Here is an 18,678-nt window from a genome sequence, read left to right as displayed (position 1 = left end):
TTGTCTTGCGGCGTGGTTGTATGGAATGGGACAAGCCATGAATATAAGGTTCGGTCAGCGCAACCCCACAGACAGGCTCACTATATTAAAGTGTCACCTCGGATGGCTTGATGACCCGGCCCACCGTATGGTTCCATCGTTACGTCGCTTCCAATTGTCTTTCATCCAGGTCAATCTGGGGTCGCCCCACCACCCTCCCAGCGCACTGTCTTTTCCACGCTTATCGAACCCAGACGATTCGCTCGCGCAAACCAATCTCGGTCTTTGGGTTGTGTTCTCGCAGTCTGCACCCCCGGTCCACCCACCTGGCTAGTTGCACAGGCATTCGCTTGTTGGGGCTTGGCTCAACCTTTCAGTGGCTGGTGGACGGCGAATGGAACCCTTTCGTCCTTTCTCAGCCTCCCAGCTCGCGCAGGTTCCGTGCATCGTGCATGGCTTGAGGCAGGGTTGCTCCGCCCTGGTCGGTGTCCTGCCCGGGGGGCATCCTCGCTCTCTGGGGAGTTGTCGCCCGTGAGATTGAGATGAGGCTCTGCTGAAAGTTTGGGTCTGTGGGTTTTCCGAACTGCCATTCTCCGCTTTGACTCTTGTTGATTCACTGCTGTGTACTGCGTATTCATTCGTGCTTGGTTCTGCGTGCCTGCTCGCCTGCCTACAGTTACTTTCCCATTCGGCACACCCGGGGTTGAAAGCAGCTGTGCGCTTACTCCGCTCCCGATTTGCTTGCCGACTTTGCGCCCGGGGTCAGATTCGGGCTTGGAGGATTACGATTTCCGGGGCCACGCGGTCTCCGTTTTTGGCGTCGGTGGATGGCGTGACAATATCGGGCAACTCACTGAGGCGGGCGTTGGGGTTTTGTGTGCGTGATTCGGCACTGCGAGCGCCATACCGAGGGGCTTCAACAAGCCCATCCTGGACTCTCCTCGTTGGCGGCCAGCGCCCAGTCACAGCGCCCGCGCGCTGGAGAGACGAGGGGTCTCGGTCAAGGGTCAACAAAATTAGCGACGGCGGTATCGAGCTGGAAGGACAGCCAGCTAGGTCGACATGCAAGAACCCGAGATTTTCGAGCAACCCGTGGCCAGCAAGGATCCCGAAGCTCATGGCGCCGGTGACGAGCATGCGATGTATGGCGGTGCTTATGGCGGGACCATTTACAGCAACGGGGTCTCGCCAGTGGCCGCCCGAGACGACGAATCGGACGATTACCGCGACTTCGTTTTTCCCGAAGGTTGGTCGTGCCCTTCTCCTTCTCCGCTGGTAAGGTGAAGGGGCCCGCTTCCTAACATTGCTGTGCTCTCTAGAGAGGAAATTAGGGACATGGTCAACGGCGTTTCTTATCATTAACCGGGTGGTTGGCGCGGGGATATATTCAACTCCATCGGGGATTATATTCTATCTTAATAGCGTGGGAGCGACGCTGCTCTTTTGGGTTTTGGGCGGGGTGATGACTTTTTGGTGAGTTCCAATCCATTTCGCGTCCAGTTGCTAAGGAATTTGGGCTAACTTGCCGTAGCGGGTATGGGTAATCGACACTGCGTTGACGTGTTTATCCGCTGACCTTGATTAGATTGTTTGTCTACCTTGAGTATGGCACCGCTTTGCCGCGGTCGGGTGGGGAAAAGGTCTATGTGAGCCACGGCCCTCCCCTCTTACATGTCAAGTAAATGGCTGACGCGATATGCTCTCACCCAGCTGGAGCGAGTGTATCAACGGCCAAGATATCTGGCCACCTGTGTTTTTGCAGGTTTGTCTCACCCAGCCCCCGAAATGATACCGGCCGCTCACCCCTGAACAGTACAATTCGTCCTCTTCGCCATCTCAACGGGCAACAGCATCAGCTTCAGCAGCTACCTGCTCCACGCTGCCACAAAGTCTTCCCAAGAGGGGACTTGGATGAATCAGGGAATTGCCATCGCCGCCATCACCGGTGAGTTCATGCCGCCAACAGCACACAAGCATGCCTCGACAGTAACTCACAATCCCAGTCGTCTGCCTCATTCACGCGTTCGCCCCGCGGTGGGGTATCTGGTTGAGCAATGGTTTCGGTGCCTTTAAGCTCGTCATGCTTAGCCTACTCGTTTGCACTGGATTTGCCGCCCTCGCCGGCAGGACGGCAACGCCGCGGCCCGATAACTTCTCGAGTTTTCACGGTGCCGGCTCGTCGAGGGCCCCTGATGACAACCCCGCGGGGGCAGCCGGCGGGTATTCAATTGCTCTGCTACAGGTCTTATACTCGTACAGCGGGTGGGAGAACGCCAACTACGTCCTCACCGAGGTTCGGAATGCTCCAAAGACGCTGAGGAGGGCAGCACCGATTTCTATATTGGCGGTCACGATATTTTACGTGCTGGCCAATATATCTTATGTAAGAACCCACATATTCGGATGCTGGAGAGCCCCCTACTAATTGATACAGTTTGCGGCCATGAGCAAGATCGAAATTGCGAACGCGAAAACGGTTGTTGCGGCCAAGTTCTTCGAAAACGTATGGGGCGAGAGCTCATTCGTAACCAGGGTGGTACCACTCTTCATCGGCCTTTCCGCGCTTGGGAATGCGTTTGCGCAATCTTTTGCTATGCCTCGAGTGAAACAAGAACTTTCAAAGGAGGGCGTGCTGCCGTTCTCCCGATTTTGGGCCAGCGACTGGCCGTTCAACGCACCATCCGGAGCCATCTTCTTGCATTGGATCTTCACAGTGATCTTCATCCTCGGCTGCCGAACTCCAGACGTTTACAGCTTCGTCACCAACGTCTTCATCTACAGCGGCAACTGGATTAAACGTACGTTCTCTTTTTCGTCACTCCTTCCCACGCCCATCTAACATTGGCTTTAGTTTTTCTCGCTCTTGGCCTCGTTTACCTTAACTTTGCCCCCTCAGAACGCTGGGCCGAGCAGCGTACGACATTCCGCAGCTCGCCGTTGTTGACCATTTTCTGGATCTTGTCACTTCTGTTCGTACAGGTGGCGCCCTTCATTGATAATGACTTTCTCCTGTTTGTGCCGTACTATGTCTTCCCCACGCTAGGCACCAGCCTGCTGGTCATTGGCACTGGGTACTGGCTCGTGTGGGCCAAGGTGCTGCCGGCTTTTGGGTACCATATCCAGCACGAGATCGTGCAGATGCCGGACGGGAGCGAGAGGGTCAAATACAAGGTGAGTCCAACAATGGGGCGATGTGCACATTGGAGGGCGTGTTTGGCTGACGTCTTGGTGGCAGAGGGTCAAGCCGAAGAAACGGAAGAAACCAGGGCAGTGGACTCGGCAGCGGAAACGGTCTGTTTGGTGAAGCGGGTTTTAATGGTAGGGTTGGAGTTTTTGACGTTATATTGCATCATATTTCCCACAGGAAACTGGGGGCTCTGCTGTCATAGGCAGCAAGAAAATTTATATGGCCAACAGAGCGAGACAACTGCTTTCCCATGTCATAACCCCTGAGGAGCCCCTGAACGGTCCCGAATGCCGAGCCTAACCGTGTCAAGAATCGAAGAACGGACAAAGCAAAACAAGGAAGGGATGGTTTAGGGCATATAAAAAACCAGAATGAAAACGACGCCAAAGGGACAGAGACAGACTCAATCAGGAATGCCGACTGTGATCAACTCCCAGAGTTTTGAATATACTTACCTGCCTAGGTATTCGTATATAGCACACATAACCAACTACTCCTCTCACATCGGGGCTCGGGGCGCCGAGCCGGAGACATTGGCAGGTGGGGCACACTGACGAACGAGGAGTGCGGAGCAACCCCCTGTGAATTTGGCCAAATGGAGCTTTGGCGCTTTGGCTCAGTTGTCCTCAACACGAACGGCTGGTTCCGAAGCTTCAGCATTCCGAGGTACGCCCAGCTTTTTTTTGACTTTAGCGACGCGACCGACAGACACATCGAGAGAGATTCACGGGGCAGCCAGCCATGCTGCATCAGTTGCGCACACCCGGATTTGCTAGCACTACCGCCGCCGAAAAGCGCCAATGAACAGGGCTTGGAGGACATGAGCATGCTTAGGCCCTCCCCCCACCATAACCACCACCACCACTATCGTCACCACCGCCATCGACGCCACAGCCCCCAATACCGTCCGATCACCCTCTCTTCTGCCCAATCTAGCCGCCCTCCCTGACGCACTCGCGACCAATGTCTTGGGACTTGCTAAAGCGGTTCCTTGAGAGCGATGTCTTCAATCAGAACCCCTTCCTCTCGGTGTCGTATCTCTCGTGCGTACCCTGGGAATCCCGGATTTCCTGTTAGTGCACCGCCTGGCTGACTGTGTGGCATCTAGTCGCTATGCGGATCATATAGGTATTCACTATGTCCTCTGCAGCAAGCTCCGCCAATTCCCCTACGAGGACATCGAGTTCTTCCTGCCACAACTATGTCACCTGATAATAAGCGTCGACAACGAGTCGATGGCGTTGGAAGAGTTTCTATTGGACTTATGCGAGGAGTCGGTTACCGCTGCGCTGCTGGTTCGCCCTCCCCTGCCGTTTCTGCATACTCGACAGCCCATGGCTAACGCTCACATAGACCTTCTGGCTCTTCCAAACCTACCTCCACGACCTCGCACCAAACCCCCAGACCGAGGCCTTCAAGACATGTCGTAGGGTGTATAACAAGGTTCAACACGTTGTATTTGGAATTTCCGAGACTGTACGGCAGGAGAGGATCACCGAGAATGTGCTGCCGGTCACGGTTTTGGGAAGCTTCGTCCTTGCGAGCATCGCATGCCCCTTGTTGCCCCAGTGGGCTGGACCTCTAGCCATTGCTCAGGCCCGGAAACCACGCCCCGTCGTCGAGATCATCTCCGAGCCCACCGCCGTTACTGCCAAGAATAACGTACCAACTCGAGCACACACCATCTCTGCCAGCAGCACCCGGTCAAGACGCGCCAAAGAGGGGCGGAGCACAAGTGGCCAAGAGGGGAAGACGCACGCCAGTCCGCGGAAATCGCCGGGCAAGCTCAAGTTGAAGACCCCTCGGCCTCCTTCAAGGTCGAAAACGAATGAGTCCACCCCCGCACCGCGGGAGCAGGCGGAAGAAGAACTCCCCAGCCATCTCGAGAACCTCGCCCTGGAGGCGCGCATTAGCTCAGCTTCATTACCACTGCCGGAACACAGGCCCCGTCTTGTTACGAGGCCAACCACGCCCGTGTCGGCAGGATTACGCCCGTCCGAAGCCCCGAGGAGACACTCTCATCATGTTAAGACGCTGCTCAGCCAGGGTGAGATGACGCAACTACAAAAGACACGACTTCTCCGCCAAAACTACTTCCGCTGCCAGACCGCCTTCCTGACCGCGCTTGAGGATATTTCGAATCGCCTTGTTGTGGTGCCAAAACCGGCTCGGCTGAGCGCACTCCGCGCGGAACTCGCCCTCATCGCACGGGATCTCCCGGCAGAGGTTGATATCCCAGTCCTCTGCCCCCCTAACCTGGTGGATGGTTCCCCGTCCAGGAGCCGCCACCATAGAATAGTCCGGCTTAACCCGGCCGAAGCGACTGTCTTGAATAGTGCCGAGAAAGTGCCCTACTTGTTGATGGTAGAAATACTCCGCGACGACTTCACCTTCGACCCCGACACCCCTGACAACCAGAGGCTGCTCACAACCTTACTGGACGAACAAGGGACGCGGAAGCGGATATTCGACTTGTCCGACTCACCGAGCATGCCGCCCGCTTCTCGGGCACCGGAGCCAGTTGTCGATAGCGTCTTTGAGCCGTCATCTGGGGATCTCGGGAGCTCGCCAATGCTCAGGCCCGAGGATGATGAGTTATTCGGGACGACGCCGACCCAGTCTCACTTTTCGCTGCGCCTATCTAACAACAGCACCCCGGCCCCCGCTTCCTGGGACAAGACGACGACGTCACGCAGCTCGGGAGGCTCCTCCGAGTCACTCAGCCCGCCCCTCAACCGGAGGAGGCTGACGCTCACCAACCCGCGCCACAACTCGGTCGATCAGCCAGACTTCTCGGCGCTTGCGGTGCACATGCGGACTGCGTCGCAGATGCTTGCACAGCTCGACGCAACCAGCGGCAAGCGGCCCCGGCAGGAAGTAGCCGCCATCAGAGCGCGCATCATCGCCAGCATGCAAAGCCTGGAAGAGCAGAGTTTTGATCTGGACGATGGCCAAGGGCCGACTTTCGACACCATCATGGCCAAGGCACAGGCAGCCGCCGTGACAGCGGCAGCGACCGACGCCGGCGGAGCCGAAGTTGCCGAGGACGCAACCGTCGAGCCGAACCTCAACGCCAATGCCGGCATCGACAGGATGGAGAACGACATCAAGACGGGCGGTCTCCAGCGGAAGGGTGACCGCGACGACCCCAGCGCCGCGGTCTTTGGCGAAGCATGGGAGACGAAGAAGGAGCGGATCCGCAAGTCGTCGCCTTATGGGTGGATGAAGAATTGGGACCTCGTCAGCGTCATCATCAAGACGGGCTCAGATCTCCGACAGGAAGCGTTCGCCTGCCAGCTGATCCGTGTTTGCCACAAGATCTGGGTCGACGCTGGCGTGCCCGTGTGGGTCAAACTCATGCGCATCCTCGTCACGGGCGAGTCGTCGGGCCTGATCGAGACCATCGCCAATGGCGTGTCGCTACATTCTATCAAGCGCAGCCTAACCTTGGCCTCGATCGAATCCGGCCAGAACCCCCGCCGGCGCATCGCCACGCTCAAGGACCACTTCGTCAAGGCCTTTGGCATCCCCGAGGGGGAGTCCTTCCGCGCGGGCGTCGACGCTTTCAAGCGCTCGCTCGCCGCCTACAGCGTCATCTCGTATGTCCTGCAGCTCAAGGACCGCCACAACGGAAACGTGCTCATCGACAACGAGGGCCACATCATCCACATCGACTTTGGCTTCATGCTGTCCAACTCGCCGGGGTCGGTCGGCTTCGAGGCCGCCCCGTTCAAGCTCACGTACGAGTATGTCGATGTCCTGGGCGGGGTGGGCTCGCCGGATTTTGAGGACTACAAGAGCCTTTGCAAGCAGGCTTTCCAGGGTATGTTTGTCCTTCCATGGTGGGGAACGAATGAATGCATGCTAATGTGGTTGGTCGTTTGTGCGACAGCCCTCCGCCGCTCGGCAGACAACATCATCGACCTAGTCTCCATGATGGGCCGCGAGTCCAAGATGCCTTGCTTCGGCGCAGGCGTCACGCAGGTCACGACAGCGCTGCGCCAGCGCTTCCAGCTGCAGCTGAGCGCTGACGAGGCCGAGCAATTCGTCGAGACTGACCTTATTGCCAAGGCGCTTGGCAGTTATTACACACGACTGTGAGTTCTTGTTTACTTGGGTTATCGTCTATGAGTGGTGGAGGTGGAAGAATTGATGGTGTTAGTGATATATCGGCGGCGCTGACCTGAGACAACAGTTACGATACCTTCCAATATAGGACGCAGGGGATCTACTAGACGGATGAAAAGAAAGTTGATAGGACGGGTGGTTGTCTCGCTTGGAGGCATGGAATTAATCAGGGGTTATATACGAGTTGGCTTCTGTTTCCAGGAGCGAGGTATTGGCACCAAGACATATCGATCGACGGCGTTGCGGTTGGGCGAAACAATAATAGATGGGCGGTAGAAAGGCAGCGGGCTGGTTATTGCCGTTGTTTGGGTTGAGAGTTGTACTGTCAAGTCAGCGCCCAGCTTGTTGTTGGGTGATGTCTGGTCAACGGAGGGAGGGGTCAGAGGGTGGACGGCAAGAAACGGCCGTTGGGTGACCGACCACATAGACTGGGGACAGGTAATGAGATATGATGCCAAAGCTCTTCCCGTGGTGCCGAGCACCATGCGACGGAGTACACCCTTGGGTCGTGCGATTTTCCTTCACAAGTCCGAAGGGTTGAAGGCCAACCCATCCTCGTCTACATCCACATATCCATTCTGCAGTATGGCGTATGGCGTATGGCACGTGTTCACGGACACCGAAAAGCAGGGAATGACCACCGCCAAGATGAAGCCGACGATGAACGAGGACGTGACTGATGTCTCAACAACCACTACCGCCGCCAAGCTCGACAGCCTCACCAAACCACCGATCCGCGCGCAACCTTCCGCGTTGGGAAAACCTCCCGCACAACCTCCCACCACCCAAAGAACCAAGGTTCCAGGTAGGTTCACCAATTCACCAGAAAGGCCCAGATCGTGCCCGTTCCGGCAAATCTGGCGTGCAAACACGGCACAACGTGCCAATCATCCCCATGCCATGCCCATCCCTGCAGCCAATAAGCCAATAACTACCGGATGGGGACGGGGGACAGGGGACGGGGGATGGGGACGGACGGCCAGACCTCCCCGTGCTCCCCCCCCACACTTTTGTTCTCGAGGTATCGAGGTGTCGAGGTACAGCCGCTGATCACGAGCTTCTCTCATTTGGGTCTTTTTAACGAACGAACGAGTGAACCCCCCCGTGGTCCATTGACCAGTCAGCTGGCAGGACTCGGGACGAGGCGAGGCTGTGACGCGACGGCCGGATGGCTGACGACGAATGGACTGGCCCGGCGGTCCGGATTGGTTGCGCCACGAGAAAGAAAAAAAGCTTCCCGCCTTTCCCCCGTCTCCCCCGTTTGGGGGTTGCCGAGGTAAGCGCCTGGTTCCTGGTTTGGGCTGTCGTTGTCGCTGTTGGTTCCTTGGTTTTTTGTGGTGATGGTGTGATGGTTGTGTTTCGTTCGCCTTGTCTACTAGGCTCCGGCAACTCCATTCCCTGCGTCTACATCGGTTGGTTATTGCCGTATGTTGATCTTATGGTTGTGGCGAGCTTGGTTATGGGGGCTTGGTGCGGTATAAGACCCGGCGTGGTGTCATCCCCCCTGCCACTCGGAGAAGGGCGACGACGGGATGTGCAAGGAAACAGGTTCATGAGACAACAGGGCAACGAAACCAAGACCAACTTGACTGCCCGCCCTGGTTACTCGCCGGAGGTTTTCGGAAGGCGTTAACATGGAGTGCTGACGATAGCAGAAACTATTGAGAAGGCATGTACGGCTGCGGCGTTTCTCATTCCGTCACCGGCTGGTTCTGGTGGTGTTGTCTGGGTGCTTTCCAAGGGCACCGGACTTTTCGGGGATGCCTCGGACTGTTCCGACCATCTCCCCTTCGACGCCCTGCTATAGTTGAGCCGAGCCCTCCCCCATGCCTCGTTCGCGGGCGGGAGTGGTGAAGAAAGTCCGCGGAATCTAATCTTGTCTTCTTTCTTTTGGCGTTGAGGCCTCAGCTAAAAGCCAGGCGTGGGCGGGCGCGGGATTATTGGCCCCTGAAGCATTGGCGGTCTCATCGGTTTCTCCTATCTCGGCCGCTGAGATACGGCCTCCTTGCCCATGACACAGTTCTTGAGAATATCATACAAACATGACTCGGTCATAAAGCCGGTGAGATCGGGGGCAGACCATCTGGTCTTAGCATTCGCACTCATTGTAAGATTAATGACGAAGCAAGGGCACGGGATGCGGCACCTTCAACGTGGTTTTGAGCTCTACCTGGGAATGGCCAAAGGGTACAATGGATATATCACACACATACACCATATGGGTGCGGCGGGTTTATCTGCCATTGTTTTGCTACCCCCAGCCTTCTCATTCCCCTCCTTGGTCAAGATTTCTATGCTTTCAAAGGCTGTCCCCGGATACCGTAAAATTGAAGTCCTACAAGAGAATGATGGGACTGGGTAAACGACCTAAGGAGGGAAATCGATATTCCTGTTGAAGAGCTAAATAGAGTAGGAAAGGTCTAGACAGTACCCAGACCGGTAAGATAAGTTCCTATGAGATGTGTTGAAGCCAAACAAGGTGCTTTTCTGCATCCTCGGGGTGTAAACAAATGCCGATCACTTCGGCTGTAGCCCCATATCGTGTGATTTGCCACTCGATGGGACGACATGTGTAGCTAGAGATCACCGCAACTGCAGGATGGGCGGTTTGCAGCCTCACTCTGACCAATGCAAGGATCGGCAATTGCAAACTCCTCCCCTAGCCTGTCCGCCATCCATCCGCCTTGTTTCTCATCCCGCTCACTCCCCTTGCAACGCCCACCCAGAGCACTGGAACCGAGCCACTCCACCTACCCACCTACCCCTGATTCTGTGCTGGCGCCCCCGACGACGAAAACAAACTCCTTGGCGGCGAGCCCGAGCCCGAGCCCGAACCCGCACCCATCCCAGGCCTAGTACTCATCAACCCACCCGGCGCAGGAGCACCACTAGCACCACCACCACCACCCCACGGCATTACCCCCGGCGACGCCCAGCCCTCATTCCACACGTCAATCTCAAACCGCAACAACATCCCACCCTCTCCCTCCCCATCCCCAGCCCCCGCCTCAACCCCCGCCCCGGCCCTCAACCCCTTCACCACCCTCCCCAAATCATCCCCGCTCCACCCCCCCAAATCATACACCACCCCCTCCACCACCACCGCCCTCACCGCTGCACTCAGCCCCGCCAGCCGCCACTGCGTAACAGAAGACGGCCCGTGTTGGTGCTGGTGCTGCTGGTGCTGCTGACCCGACGACGGGGCGGGGGGTGTCTGGAAGGAGGTGAAGGACGCCGGCTGGCGCCGGCAGCAGGCGAGGGCCGCTTGCTGCAGGCTGCGCGCTGAGATGCTGCCGCGGCCGCGGGTGGGGACTTGTTCGACGGTGCGCCGCTCGCCGTGGTGGCGCCAGCGGATGTGGAGGATGAGGTCTTGAGTGGTTTGGGTGGTTTGGGTGGGGGAGGTGGGGTTGGGGTTATTGTGGTTGTGGTTGGGGTTGGCTTGGGGGGGTGTTGGCGGGGTGGTCAGGATTGTCGGGGGCATTGGTGAGTTAGGGGGGAGCTTGTTGGTGAAGAATAGAGGGGCAGCGGGAGGAGGCGGTGGTGGCATAGTCGTGGCCGGGGCGAATCTGTTCGGGGGGAGTCCTTGAGGGCCGGGGGGCGGAGGTGGTGGCGGGGGAGCGCCCGTGGGGAAAGCTGAGAATGCGTTCTGGGGCGGACGGGGAGGCATGCGCTGGGGGAAGGAGTTGAGGAAGGGCGCGCGGTTGGGAAGGGGCGCTGGTGGATCGTAATGGAGCTCGTAGTCAGACGAGCTAGAGCATGTTGACCGCGAACGAGCCCGGGTCGTGGAAAAGGAGGGCGAGCGGGACCTGGTACGGCCCTGTCTCGTCTTGTGCTTCGTGGAGCTCGTTTTGGTTGCCCTGTTCGCCTTGCGGCGGTTCCGCTTGGTCTTGCCAACTGAAGTCACCGACACGGTCTCGTCGTCAGAGAGAGACTCGCAGTCGTCCAGCGTCACGGTGGACGAATCACTCTCATGGCTGTCGTCATAGCGGCTGGCGTTGGGGCTCTGCTTCTTGACGCCGGACGCCAAAGCAAAACCATTGGTGTTGATGTAGTTCTGGACTGCCTCCGCAGACTTGACATGAAGAGCTTGCAGGGCCTCGTAGTATGACGGCGCCGTTTCGGCTAGCAGAACCTCTCGGATGCCGTTCTCCGTTTTCAAAACAATGGCCCTGAAGGTGCCCAGGGGCTCCTTGGCGGCGACCAACGAAAAACGGGCAAAGGTCCCGCTGAAGAACTCGCAGTTTTCTGCAGAACGAGCGGTGTTAGTGGCCGGGGTGCCTATAAGGGATGCAGAGGACTGACCAATAACTTGGGCCCGCAGGTCCACAGGAGGGGAAGAAGTTTCAGGAACCATCTTGTAATGGAGGCTCAATTGCAGTGGAATTTGGGCGGGCTTAGCACTAGAAAGGCGTACGAGCATTTGGTTATCAGACCGGGAGAGGCTGGACCATGTGTACCTAGACGAAACCCACGAGGCAGTGACGGACACCCATACTTATACCCTTCCATGCCGCGAGGTTTACCCTTCACGAGAGCCAGTTTGGCAATTGAGGTACAAGGGAATAGGTTGCGGACGCCCGTGTGGCACAGAAGCTTTACAGCAAGTAAAAAAAGTGAGGCTGCTGCATGATGCAAGGTGAGGAGCCCCGAGAGTACCGGCCGGGGTGTTAACACAACAGACGAACTCGGGTCATTCAGGGGAGGGTGCAATGGTATAAGTGCCCGGCTATCAGTCACGCAAAGGTAGACGCAACTCCATTGTCAATATTCACTCTCTGCTAGGAAACTCCTGGAGTCGGAGAGAGAAACGAGGAGGTTGTTACACGGCGGCGGCGCCGGGTGGTTGGGTGTGTAAGCGGCGGTGAGCGGTGAGCAAGTGCACCGAAGAGTGGTAGACGGAAGACCGAAAAACCGAAGAGAAAACCAGCCGCTTCCAGCCCACCAGCAACGACACCGGATTCATTTTTCTCTTCCGAAGATCGGTCGGTGCCCGTCCATTGCAGCCAGCCACATCTTGGCAAGTTTTCCATGTGTTTTACTGCCTGTAAGAACAAGACACGGCAGAAAGTAGTCAGCCGTTGAGACAGCAATAAGTCGTGTCAGGTAACACCATCATAGTAGGACGTAAGATGGCTTGTCGGCGTAGACCCGAAAAGTGTGTCGAGGTTCGACATCAAAGTCGGAACAGTGTATCTTGTAGAAGACACGGGAAGCGCGTGTGTCGCACGGAGCTGCTGCACTGGCGTTACTTCTCGCTCTAGCCCTAACCGTTGAGTGGCTCTAAAATGGATGACCCGAGCCGGGAAAACTCTCACCCTGTCCCAGAAACAAGACGACGGGCTCCTCTGGCCAAAGCTCGAGAGCCACCCGAATCCGACTAGGGCAACCATCCGATCCAAAATGATTGGACCTCAGCCTACTTGCAGCGGCCTCAGCAGCAGGATTCCGTTTCGCCACACTTGCGAGAGCCAGGCAGCTAGGCGCCCTCTGACAAGGAACAAAGGCAACACTTGGGCATGCAGTGAGAGGCCGTGATCCATCCAGGGCTGCGTGTAAACAAATGATTTCGCTCTTTTCCTTCACTGGCATCAAAACCATGACGGCCGTGGGACATCTGACCTAGTTTGTCCTTCTCCAAGCCCACCGGTCTCCTGTCCGCCTTCCGACGGGCTCGTACCCAACCAACCCCTCCCAGCCCACTACCCAATACTCAATCTCTCGATACGGGCCTTGACTGCATCGACGAGAGCAGACTCCCGATCCAGCAGACCAATGACCTGCGCCATCTTTTGCCGGCGCACCTCGGCCGGGATCCTCAAGCCAGGCAACGGCGAGGCGGGAGCGTCGCTGTCGGCTCCCTCCCGAGCCCGCTGTAACTGCTCGGCCTGTGAAAATAAGGCGTCCCGGAGGGCCTGAATCTCCTCGAATCGTTTCCAAGGCTGCTTAGTCTTGGAAGTTGACGACGAAGTTTGATCAGCCCCAGAACCAAGGATGCTTCCGCTAAGCGCCCGTGCTTCCTCTGCCCATGCTTTCTCCTTGTCGCTCAGCTCACGACTCGTTCCCCTGCCCAGTTGCCGCTTCAGCTTCTCCATTCTACTCGCCAGCTCCTCCTGCCGCTCCCGGGCTAGACGAAGACGGTCCTGGACGATGTCGTCTCGCGAGATGGGCGGTTCATCATCGTCTGCCGAGTCTTCGCCGGTGATCATGTCAACCTTCTTCTTGACATAATTGGCCGCTACAATTTGGCTTCTGAGTTCATGCTGAAGCATCTGGCATTTTCTGAATAGTTCTGCGACAGCATCATTGATGGGATCCACCTCGTTGCAAAGAACCTTGTGCCCTTCGGTCAAGACCTCGAGTGTAGCCATCGAAAGACGCACTTCCTGATGAAACAGTGGGCGCCGCCTGCCCGTTTTTAAGTGATCGATCCACGCCGGCACTGCGCTCTTGCGATCCAGCGCTTCCGATACATAGAAAAGAGGGCGCGGTTCCCAGCCGATTTCCGGCAGCGGCGAGTCCACATGCTCAAGAACCGCTGCTGGTGACTCCCTGGGGTGGCTCTCCCGTTCTGGCGTGTCGAAGAAGAGGGCAACCGGGTCGTTATGGGTGGCGGACAGAACAAAATGGCCGAGGCCGGGGTCCTTGATGGTCGTGGCTGCCGCTAGTGAGCTTAGGCCGCGGCCCTGTGTGTAAATGCGCTCCCGTTCCGATCCTTGCCCTTTGACCAGAAGGTCGAGGCGGAATTCTGCACCAGACTCCGAATCTCCCTGCAGTTCACTCTCGAGCCGGAACACCCACGGCGCTAGAGAAACAAAAGTGATACCCGCGGGATGCGTGATGTAAAACGAATACCGGGAAGTAACGTCTTCGCTAAACACGGGCCAGCTTTCAGGCACCACCTCGACGGGTTTGAGAGTATCGAAGGTCTGGAAGGTCAGTAGCGATGGGGTGTTGGCAGGAGCGGCGAACTGCCTCGCTCCATGTCTTGGCTTGGGCGGAAGCCATTGGGCCTCGACCCCTTCCACGTCGAGGCAAATTTTGACCTGGGCCGCTGGTGGAGAGAAGGCAAATGACCGTCAGGGACAAGCCGCTGCCTTCGTCATTATCCATCTCCAGGTCCTCTTCTTCACCCATCATGAGATCGGCAATGCGGGCCTTTTCTCCAATGACGTAGATGTCCCTGAGCTCAACCTCATCGTCCTGCTCGTCCTCCGGGTTGAGGTCGAACTCAAACGGACCTTGGAGTTTTGGGATCGTGCCCGGACGGGTGGGCCGGGTATAAACCTCCACCGCGGCCTCGTCAAGACTGCCCTCCACCACTTTCGGCTCTTGGTTGTCCAAGTCAGATATCCAGTCAAGTTGTTGTTGGGCCAGAAGACGGGTTTCGGCGGAAGCTTCCGGGTCGTCCTCCGTGGCCGCGACCCTGGCCACGATGGAAACCGACAAAGACGGGATCAATGTGGGAGGGGAGTGCCCAGCGTTGAGGCAGAAGCGGGCACAGGGAGTACACATCGCCCCCCGCCATCGCCACCCACAATGTCATCGGCGACCAGCCCCCGGAACCCCTAGCAGGGAAGCATGCGGACGCGACTTCCATGTCGAATGCGTCAGGCGAGAAGCCCTTGTTCGTGGCCGACACCGACGCAGTAAAATCCTGATCCAAAGACGTCCCGTCCGCTAACCTCTTCAAGTCGATCGCAAGAGTCGCGGAGTCGAAGGTCCAGCGGTCGGCTGTCGACAATTCCCAAACACGCACAACGGCATCTTCCGTGACTGTAACGAGCGCCGTTCCGTTGACGCCCAGAGGATGCCATAGTGCCGAGACAACCGCAGGGCGCGAGGTAACATGGGTGGTAGGGCCGAGGGTCCAAAACTTGGGCTTGAACGGTGCCGCGTCCTTCGCATAGAGGTGAGATGAATCGGGCAGGATGCAGATGTGAACAGTATGCGATGTCAAGACTGCTAGGAGGTCTTGATTCGGAGACATAACAAGCTGCCGAATATCGTCGGCGACAGGTGTTTTGATGGTCTGGTCATGGAGAAAGGTTAATGATGGTCATGTCCCTCCCGCGTTGAGCCTTGGCGCATCCCACTCACTCGGTATCCTTCAGTTCCATGGCCAACAATCCCATTCTCGTTGTCAAACGAGTCGTCTGGGCTCTCCCGCTTGATGCGAGTCCCAGAGCTGGAACGCGCATGGTTTGTTTCCCACGACTCCTTGAGGTAGGCGAGGTCCCCCCATCGTATTTGTTTTCCGACCGCGACAAACACCTCGGTGCCCCGCCGCGCTATGGTCCGCCGTGGCCCTGGTTTTGGCTTCTTGCCATATGGCAGGGCCATGGAAAGCCTGGCATCGTCGCTTGACTGTGCAAACAGCTTGTGGCCGGGGGACGGCTCGTTGAGCCAGCTCGGCGCAAAGCTCTTGATTTTAGGCATCTGGTGCTAGGGTCGGTGCTGTCAAGGTTCGGTTGTCGGATGCGCAAAATCAGTGTAAACTGGGTTCAACAAGCGGTGGCTGGCAATTCCCGACGGAAATTGGCCGTTTGCCTTGTGGTTGTCGCTGTAAAGTGCAGGTTTGTCGGAGGTTGGGGGAGCCACTTCCGGTCAAGAAGCTGGGCTTTGAGGTGTTCTAAGCCAGCTAGCGCGTTCTCTTGGCCCCAGGACAACAGCCTTTTCTCGGCAGGCACGCCGAAGTGACCCTCCAAATCAAGCAGCCCCACTTTGATTGGCGACCTGTGATACTAAGCTACCGAGCAACAGACGCGGCAGCCTTCCATCGCCAATTCTAAGTCAGAACGGCGAAGTTACAAGATCCATCCATTTTCCAACCATATCAATTCACCCACCACAACAATGCGAGGACCACGCGCGACAGTCGAGCGGCTCGACCAGCCGAGCGCATATTTTAATAGTAGAGTGAGTGTTCGAGATCAGACGGCCGCGGGAAGCCACAGTGAAATGTCTAACATACACGCTCATCGGCATCTCAGAACAAGCGCCGGCGATTCGACAAGGAACAGCGCGATGGGGATGACGATACGAACATTAATAACGACCAGCCCGAGGAGGACCCGCTGAAGGATGCGACTACTCTCTACGTTGGCAACCTGTAAGCTGCAGCATCCCAGCCAGCCCATTGCAGCTCTTAAGGATCGAGAGGTAGCAACGCTGACCGAACCTCCGCCCTCTAGGTCATTCTACACCACTGAAGAGCAGGTATACGAGCTTTTTTCCAAATGCGGCGAGATCAAACGCCTGGTAATGGGCCTCGACCGATTTAACAAGACACCCTGCGGCTTTTGCTTTGTCGAGTATTACACTCACCAGGACGCACTCGACTGCATGAAGTACATCGGTGGAACGAAGCTTGATGAGCGCATTATCCGCACAGATTTGGACCCGGGATTCACTGAGGGTCGGCAATACGGCCGTGGAAAGTCGGGAGGGCAGGTGCGTGACGAGTACCGCGAGGACTTCGACGAGGGTCGTGGCGGCCTTGGGCGGGCGATTCAACCACCGCGGTCGAGAGACCGTGAGACGAGGGACTACGATGATGATCCCTATGGACGGCTGAAATAAGCCCAGTCGCCAGTAGACGGCGTGGTACTTGATCAAGTTTGTGGTGGGGAATGATGGGAATACCCCTGGAAATCATAATGGAGTTTTTCGGTCGTTTTGTTTTAATGATCCCAGTTCCATAAACATAGCGAATGCATCCACCATTGGCCAAGCTCGCAAATCCTCAAATTTGCATACAGCTCCAAAGTACCATCAGAACGCCGTTTATTGCCGTTGGTATAATACAAAGGATATACACACCAGAACCGTCCGTCCTCCCCCGTCTAGAAACCTGGTGGGTTGATTCTCTGCGAAACACGGGTCCATTTCGGGAGTTCTGAAGCCAACAAAAGTCAGTCATGGGCCTCACGCACAGGGCCTTCGCCCAGGAAAGCAACGCACTATGAATGCCCTTGCGATATCTCTTTGCTTTCCGGTCGAACATGGTGTACTTGTCGCGCGGCAGCATTTCGGCCTCAGTCGGCATCTCAGCCTTCCACCGGTCCAATGACTTGAGGGTCTCGCCCTTCTTGGCCAATGCGTTGGTCACCGTCTCGATGACCTGGTCGACGGCTCGTAACCGCTTCCGTTGGCGGGCTTTCTGAGTCGGGGAGAGGCGCCACGGGATCTTCCTGCTGTGGTGTTAGCGACAATTCGCAGTAGGTGAAGGGCATTGCCGTAATCGGGCTCACCATAGAAGACCCCCGCTTAGGGAACTTGTGATTCTGAACGGCCCAAACATGTCTGTTGCGGTCCCAGCTTGCAACACCGTTTGGCCGGGGGGGGGGTTGGATTGGATGTTCTCGGAGGTCGGGACCCTATCGAGCGGGGCCAGAAAAACGGCGGCTCCCCAGTCACTTTGCCAAGCCCAATCACAGCCCAGAGCCCCATGGAGTGGAGCCGACACCCCTCGACCCACTCGCTGGGCATTCGCCCTTACAGCGCTAGCGCAAGCCAGCGTCAACCATCCAGCCTGGGAGCTGGTGTTGACCGATTGACGAACCACCGGGCCGAACCAACGATGACGGCAGCTCCCGAGGAGCACCATCCACGATCGCACCACTTACACGCGATACAATAGCAAACGCACGCACCAAATGATCGACCGATAACCAGATAGCGACGCCCCCCGACCGACCGACCGACCAAACGACACCGACACCAGCACCACCCACCCCCAGACGGGACGAACACCCCGAGTCAAATTTAGACTGGGCCACGGCAAACTAACCAAAACCACACAATGAGCTACTACTTCGCCATCATCGGCACACAGGACAACCCGCTATTCGAGTATGAGTTCGGCACCAGCAAGCAAGGCGGCGACGGGCAGTCCCGCTTCACCGAGCAGGCGCACCACCTGAACCAGTTCGTGCTGCACAGCAGCCTGGACATCGTCGAGGAGGTGCAGTGGATGAACGGGCAGCTGTGCGTAATCCTCCCTTACCGCCCCCCCCACCTCCTCCTCCCCTTCTCCCTCCTCCCCACCACCACCACACCATGCCCAATACTAACGGCTGTTCCTTCCCAACCGCGTACAGATACATGAAAGTAATCGACAAGTTCTTCACCAACTACATATCCTGCTTCATGACAGGCGGCAACGTCAAGTTCCTGTTACTACACCAGCCGTCGGCGACGGCGAGCGGGACCGCAAGCGCGACGCGTAACTCGACGTCTGTCGGCGCCAGACCCGACGAGTCCGCAGACGGAGGAGGCCATCAAGAACTTCTTCAGCGAGGTGTACGAGAACTACGTCAAGGCCATCATGAGGAAGTTTTACAAGGTCCACATGGAGATCAGGAGTCCGGTGTTTCCGCAGAGGG

The 18,678-nt window shown here is 57.2% G+C and overlaps 8 protein-coding genes across 8 annotated transcripts; 5 read left to right on the top strand and 3 right to left on the bottom strand.

The window, feature by feature from the left end:
- Positions 1-1,041: 1,041 nt before the first annotated feature.
- CHGG_03360 (uncharacterized protein) lies at positions 1,042-3,283 on the top strand (the record flags this gene model as incomplete). The annotated part of the gene is made up of 7 exons (XM_001229875.1): positions 1,042-1,254; positions 1,511-1,541; positions 1,793-1,924; positions 1,983-2,272; positions 2,414-2,777; positions 2,831-3,150; positions 3,215-3,283. The coding sequence occupies 7 exons, from the start codon at positions 1,042-1,044 to the stop codon at positions 3,281-3,283; spliced, it is 1,419 nt and encodes a 472-aa protein (XP_001229876.1).
- Positions 3,284-4,129: 846 nt separating this feature from the next.
- On the top strand, positions 4,130-7,401 carry CHGG_03359 (uncharacterized protein; the record flags this gene model as incomplete). Its single annotated transcript, XM_001229874.1, has 4 exons — positions 4,130-4,209; positions 4,275-4,461; positions 4,520-7,263; positions 7,362-7,401. The coding sequence occupies 4 exons, from the start codon at positions 4,130-4,132 to the stop codon at positions 7,399-7,401; spliced, it is 3,051 nt and encodes a 1,016-aa protein (XP_001229875.1).
- A 541-nt stretch (positions 7,402-7,942) lies between these two features.
- CHGG_03358 (uncharacterized protein) lies at positions 7,943-8,450 on the top strand (the record flags this gene model as incomplete). The annotated part of the gene is made up of 2 exons (XM_001229873.1): positions 7,943-8,099; positions 8,419-8,450. 2 exons carry the CDS (start codon positions 7,943-7,945, stop codon positions 8,448-8,450), a joined length of 189 nt encoding a protein of 62 aa, XP_001229874.1.
- A 1,602-nt stretch (positions 8,451-10,052) lies between these two features.
- On the bottom strand, positions 10,053-11,648 carry CHGG_03357 (uncharacterized protein; the record flags this gene model as incomplete). Its single annotated transcript, XM_001229872.1, has 1 exon — positions 10,053-11,648. The coding sequence occupies one exon, from the start codon at positions 11,646-11,648 to the stop codon at positions 10,053-10,055; it is 1,596 nt and encodes a 531-aa protein (XP_001229873.1).
- Positions 11,649-12,993: 1,345 nt separating this feature from the next.
- CHGG_03356 (uncharacterized protein) lies at positions 12,994-15,730 on the bottom strand (the record flags this gene model as incomplete). Its single annotated transcript, XM_001229871.1, has 4 exons — positions 12,994-14,312; positions 14,425-14,717; positions 14,830-15,323; positions 15,392-15,730. The coding sequence occupies 4 exons, from the start codon at positions 15,728-15,730 to the stop codon at positions 12,994-12,996; spliced, it is 2,445 nt and encodes an 814-aa protein (XP_001229872.1).
- A 417-nt stretch (positions 15,731-16,147) lies between these two features.
- Positions 16,148-16,873, top strand: CHGG_03355 (uncharacterized protein; the record flags this gene model as incomplete). Its single annotated transcript, XM_001229870.1, has 2 exons — positions 16,148-16,254; positions 16,486-16,873. 2 exons carry the CDS (start codon positions 16,148-16,150, stop codon positions 16,871-16,873), a joined length of 495 nt encoding a protein of 164 aa, XP_001229871.1.
- A 263-nt stretch (positions 16,874-17,136) lies between these two features.
- On the bottom strand, positions 17,137-17,594 carry CHGG_03354 (mitochondrial 54S ribosomal protein YmL31; the record flags this gene model as incomplete). The annotated part of the gene is made up of 3 exons (XM_001229869.1): positions 17,137-17,189; positions 17,255-17,484; positions 17,545-17,594. 3 exons carry the CDS (start codon positions 17,592-17,594, stop codon positions 17,137-17,139), a joined length of 333 nt encoding a protein of 110 aa, XP_001229870.1.
- A 501-nt stretch (positions 17,595-18,095) lies between these two features.
- Positions 18,096-18,522, top strand: CHGG_03353 (uncharacterized protein; the record flags this gene model as incomplete). The annotated part of the gene is made up of 2 exons (XM_001229868.1): positions 18,096-18,280; positions 18,450-18,522. The coding sequence occupies 2 exons, from the start codon at positions 18,096-18,098 to the stop codon at positions 18,520-18,522; spliced, it is 258 nt and encodes an 85-aa protein (XP_001229869.1).
- Between the last annotated feature and the right edge of the window lie 156 nt (positions 18,523-18,678).

Source organism: Chaetomium globosum, genomic scaffold (genome assembly GCF_000143365.1).
Source record: "Chaetomium globosum CBS 148.51 scaffold_2 genomic scaffold, whole genome shotgun sequence".
In the NCBI taxonomy this organism is placed as follows: domain Eukaryota; kingdom Fungi; phylum Ascomycota; class Sordariomycetes; order Sordariales; family Chaetomiaceae; genus Chaetomium; species Chaetomium globosum.
The sequence above is the reverse complement of the archived record's forward strand: the minus strand, read 5'-3'. Positions and strand labels throughout refer to the sequence as shown.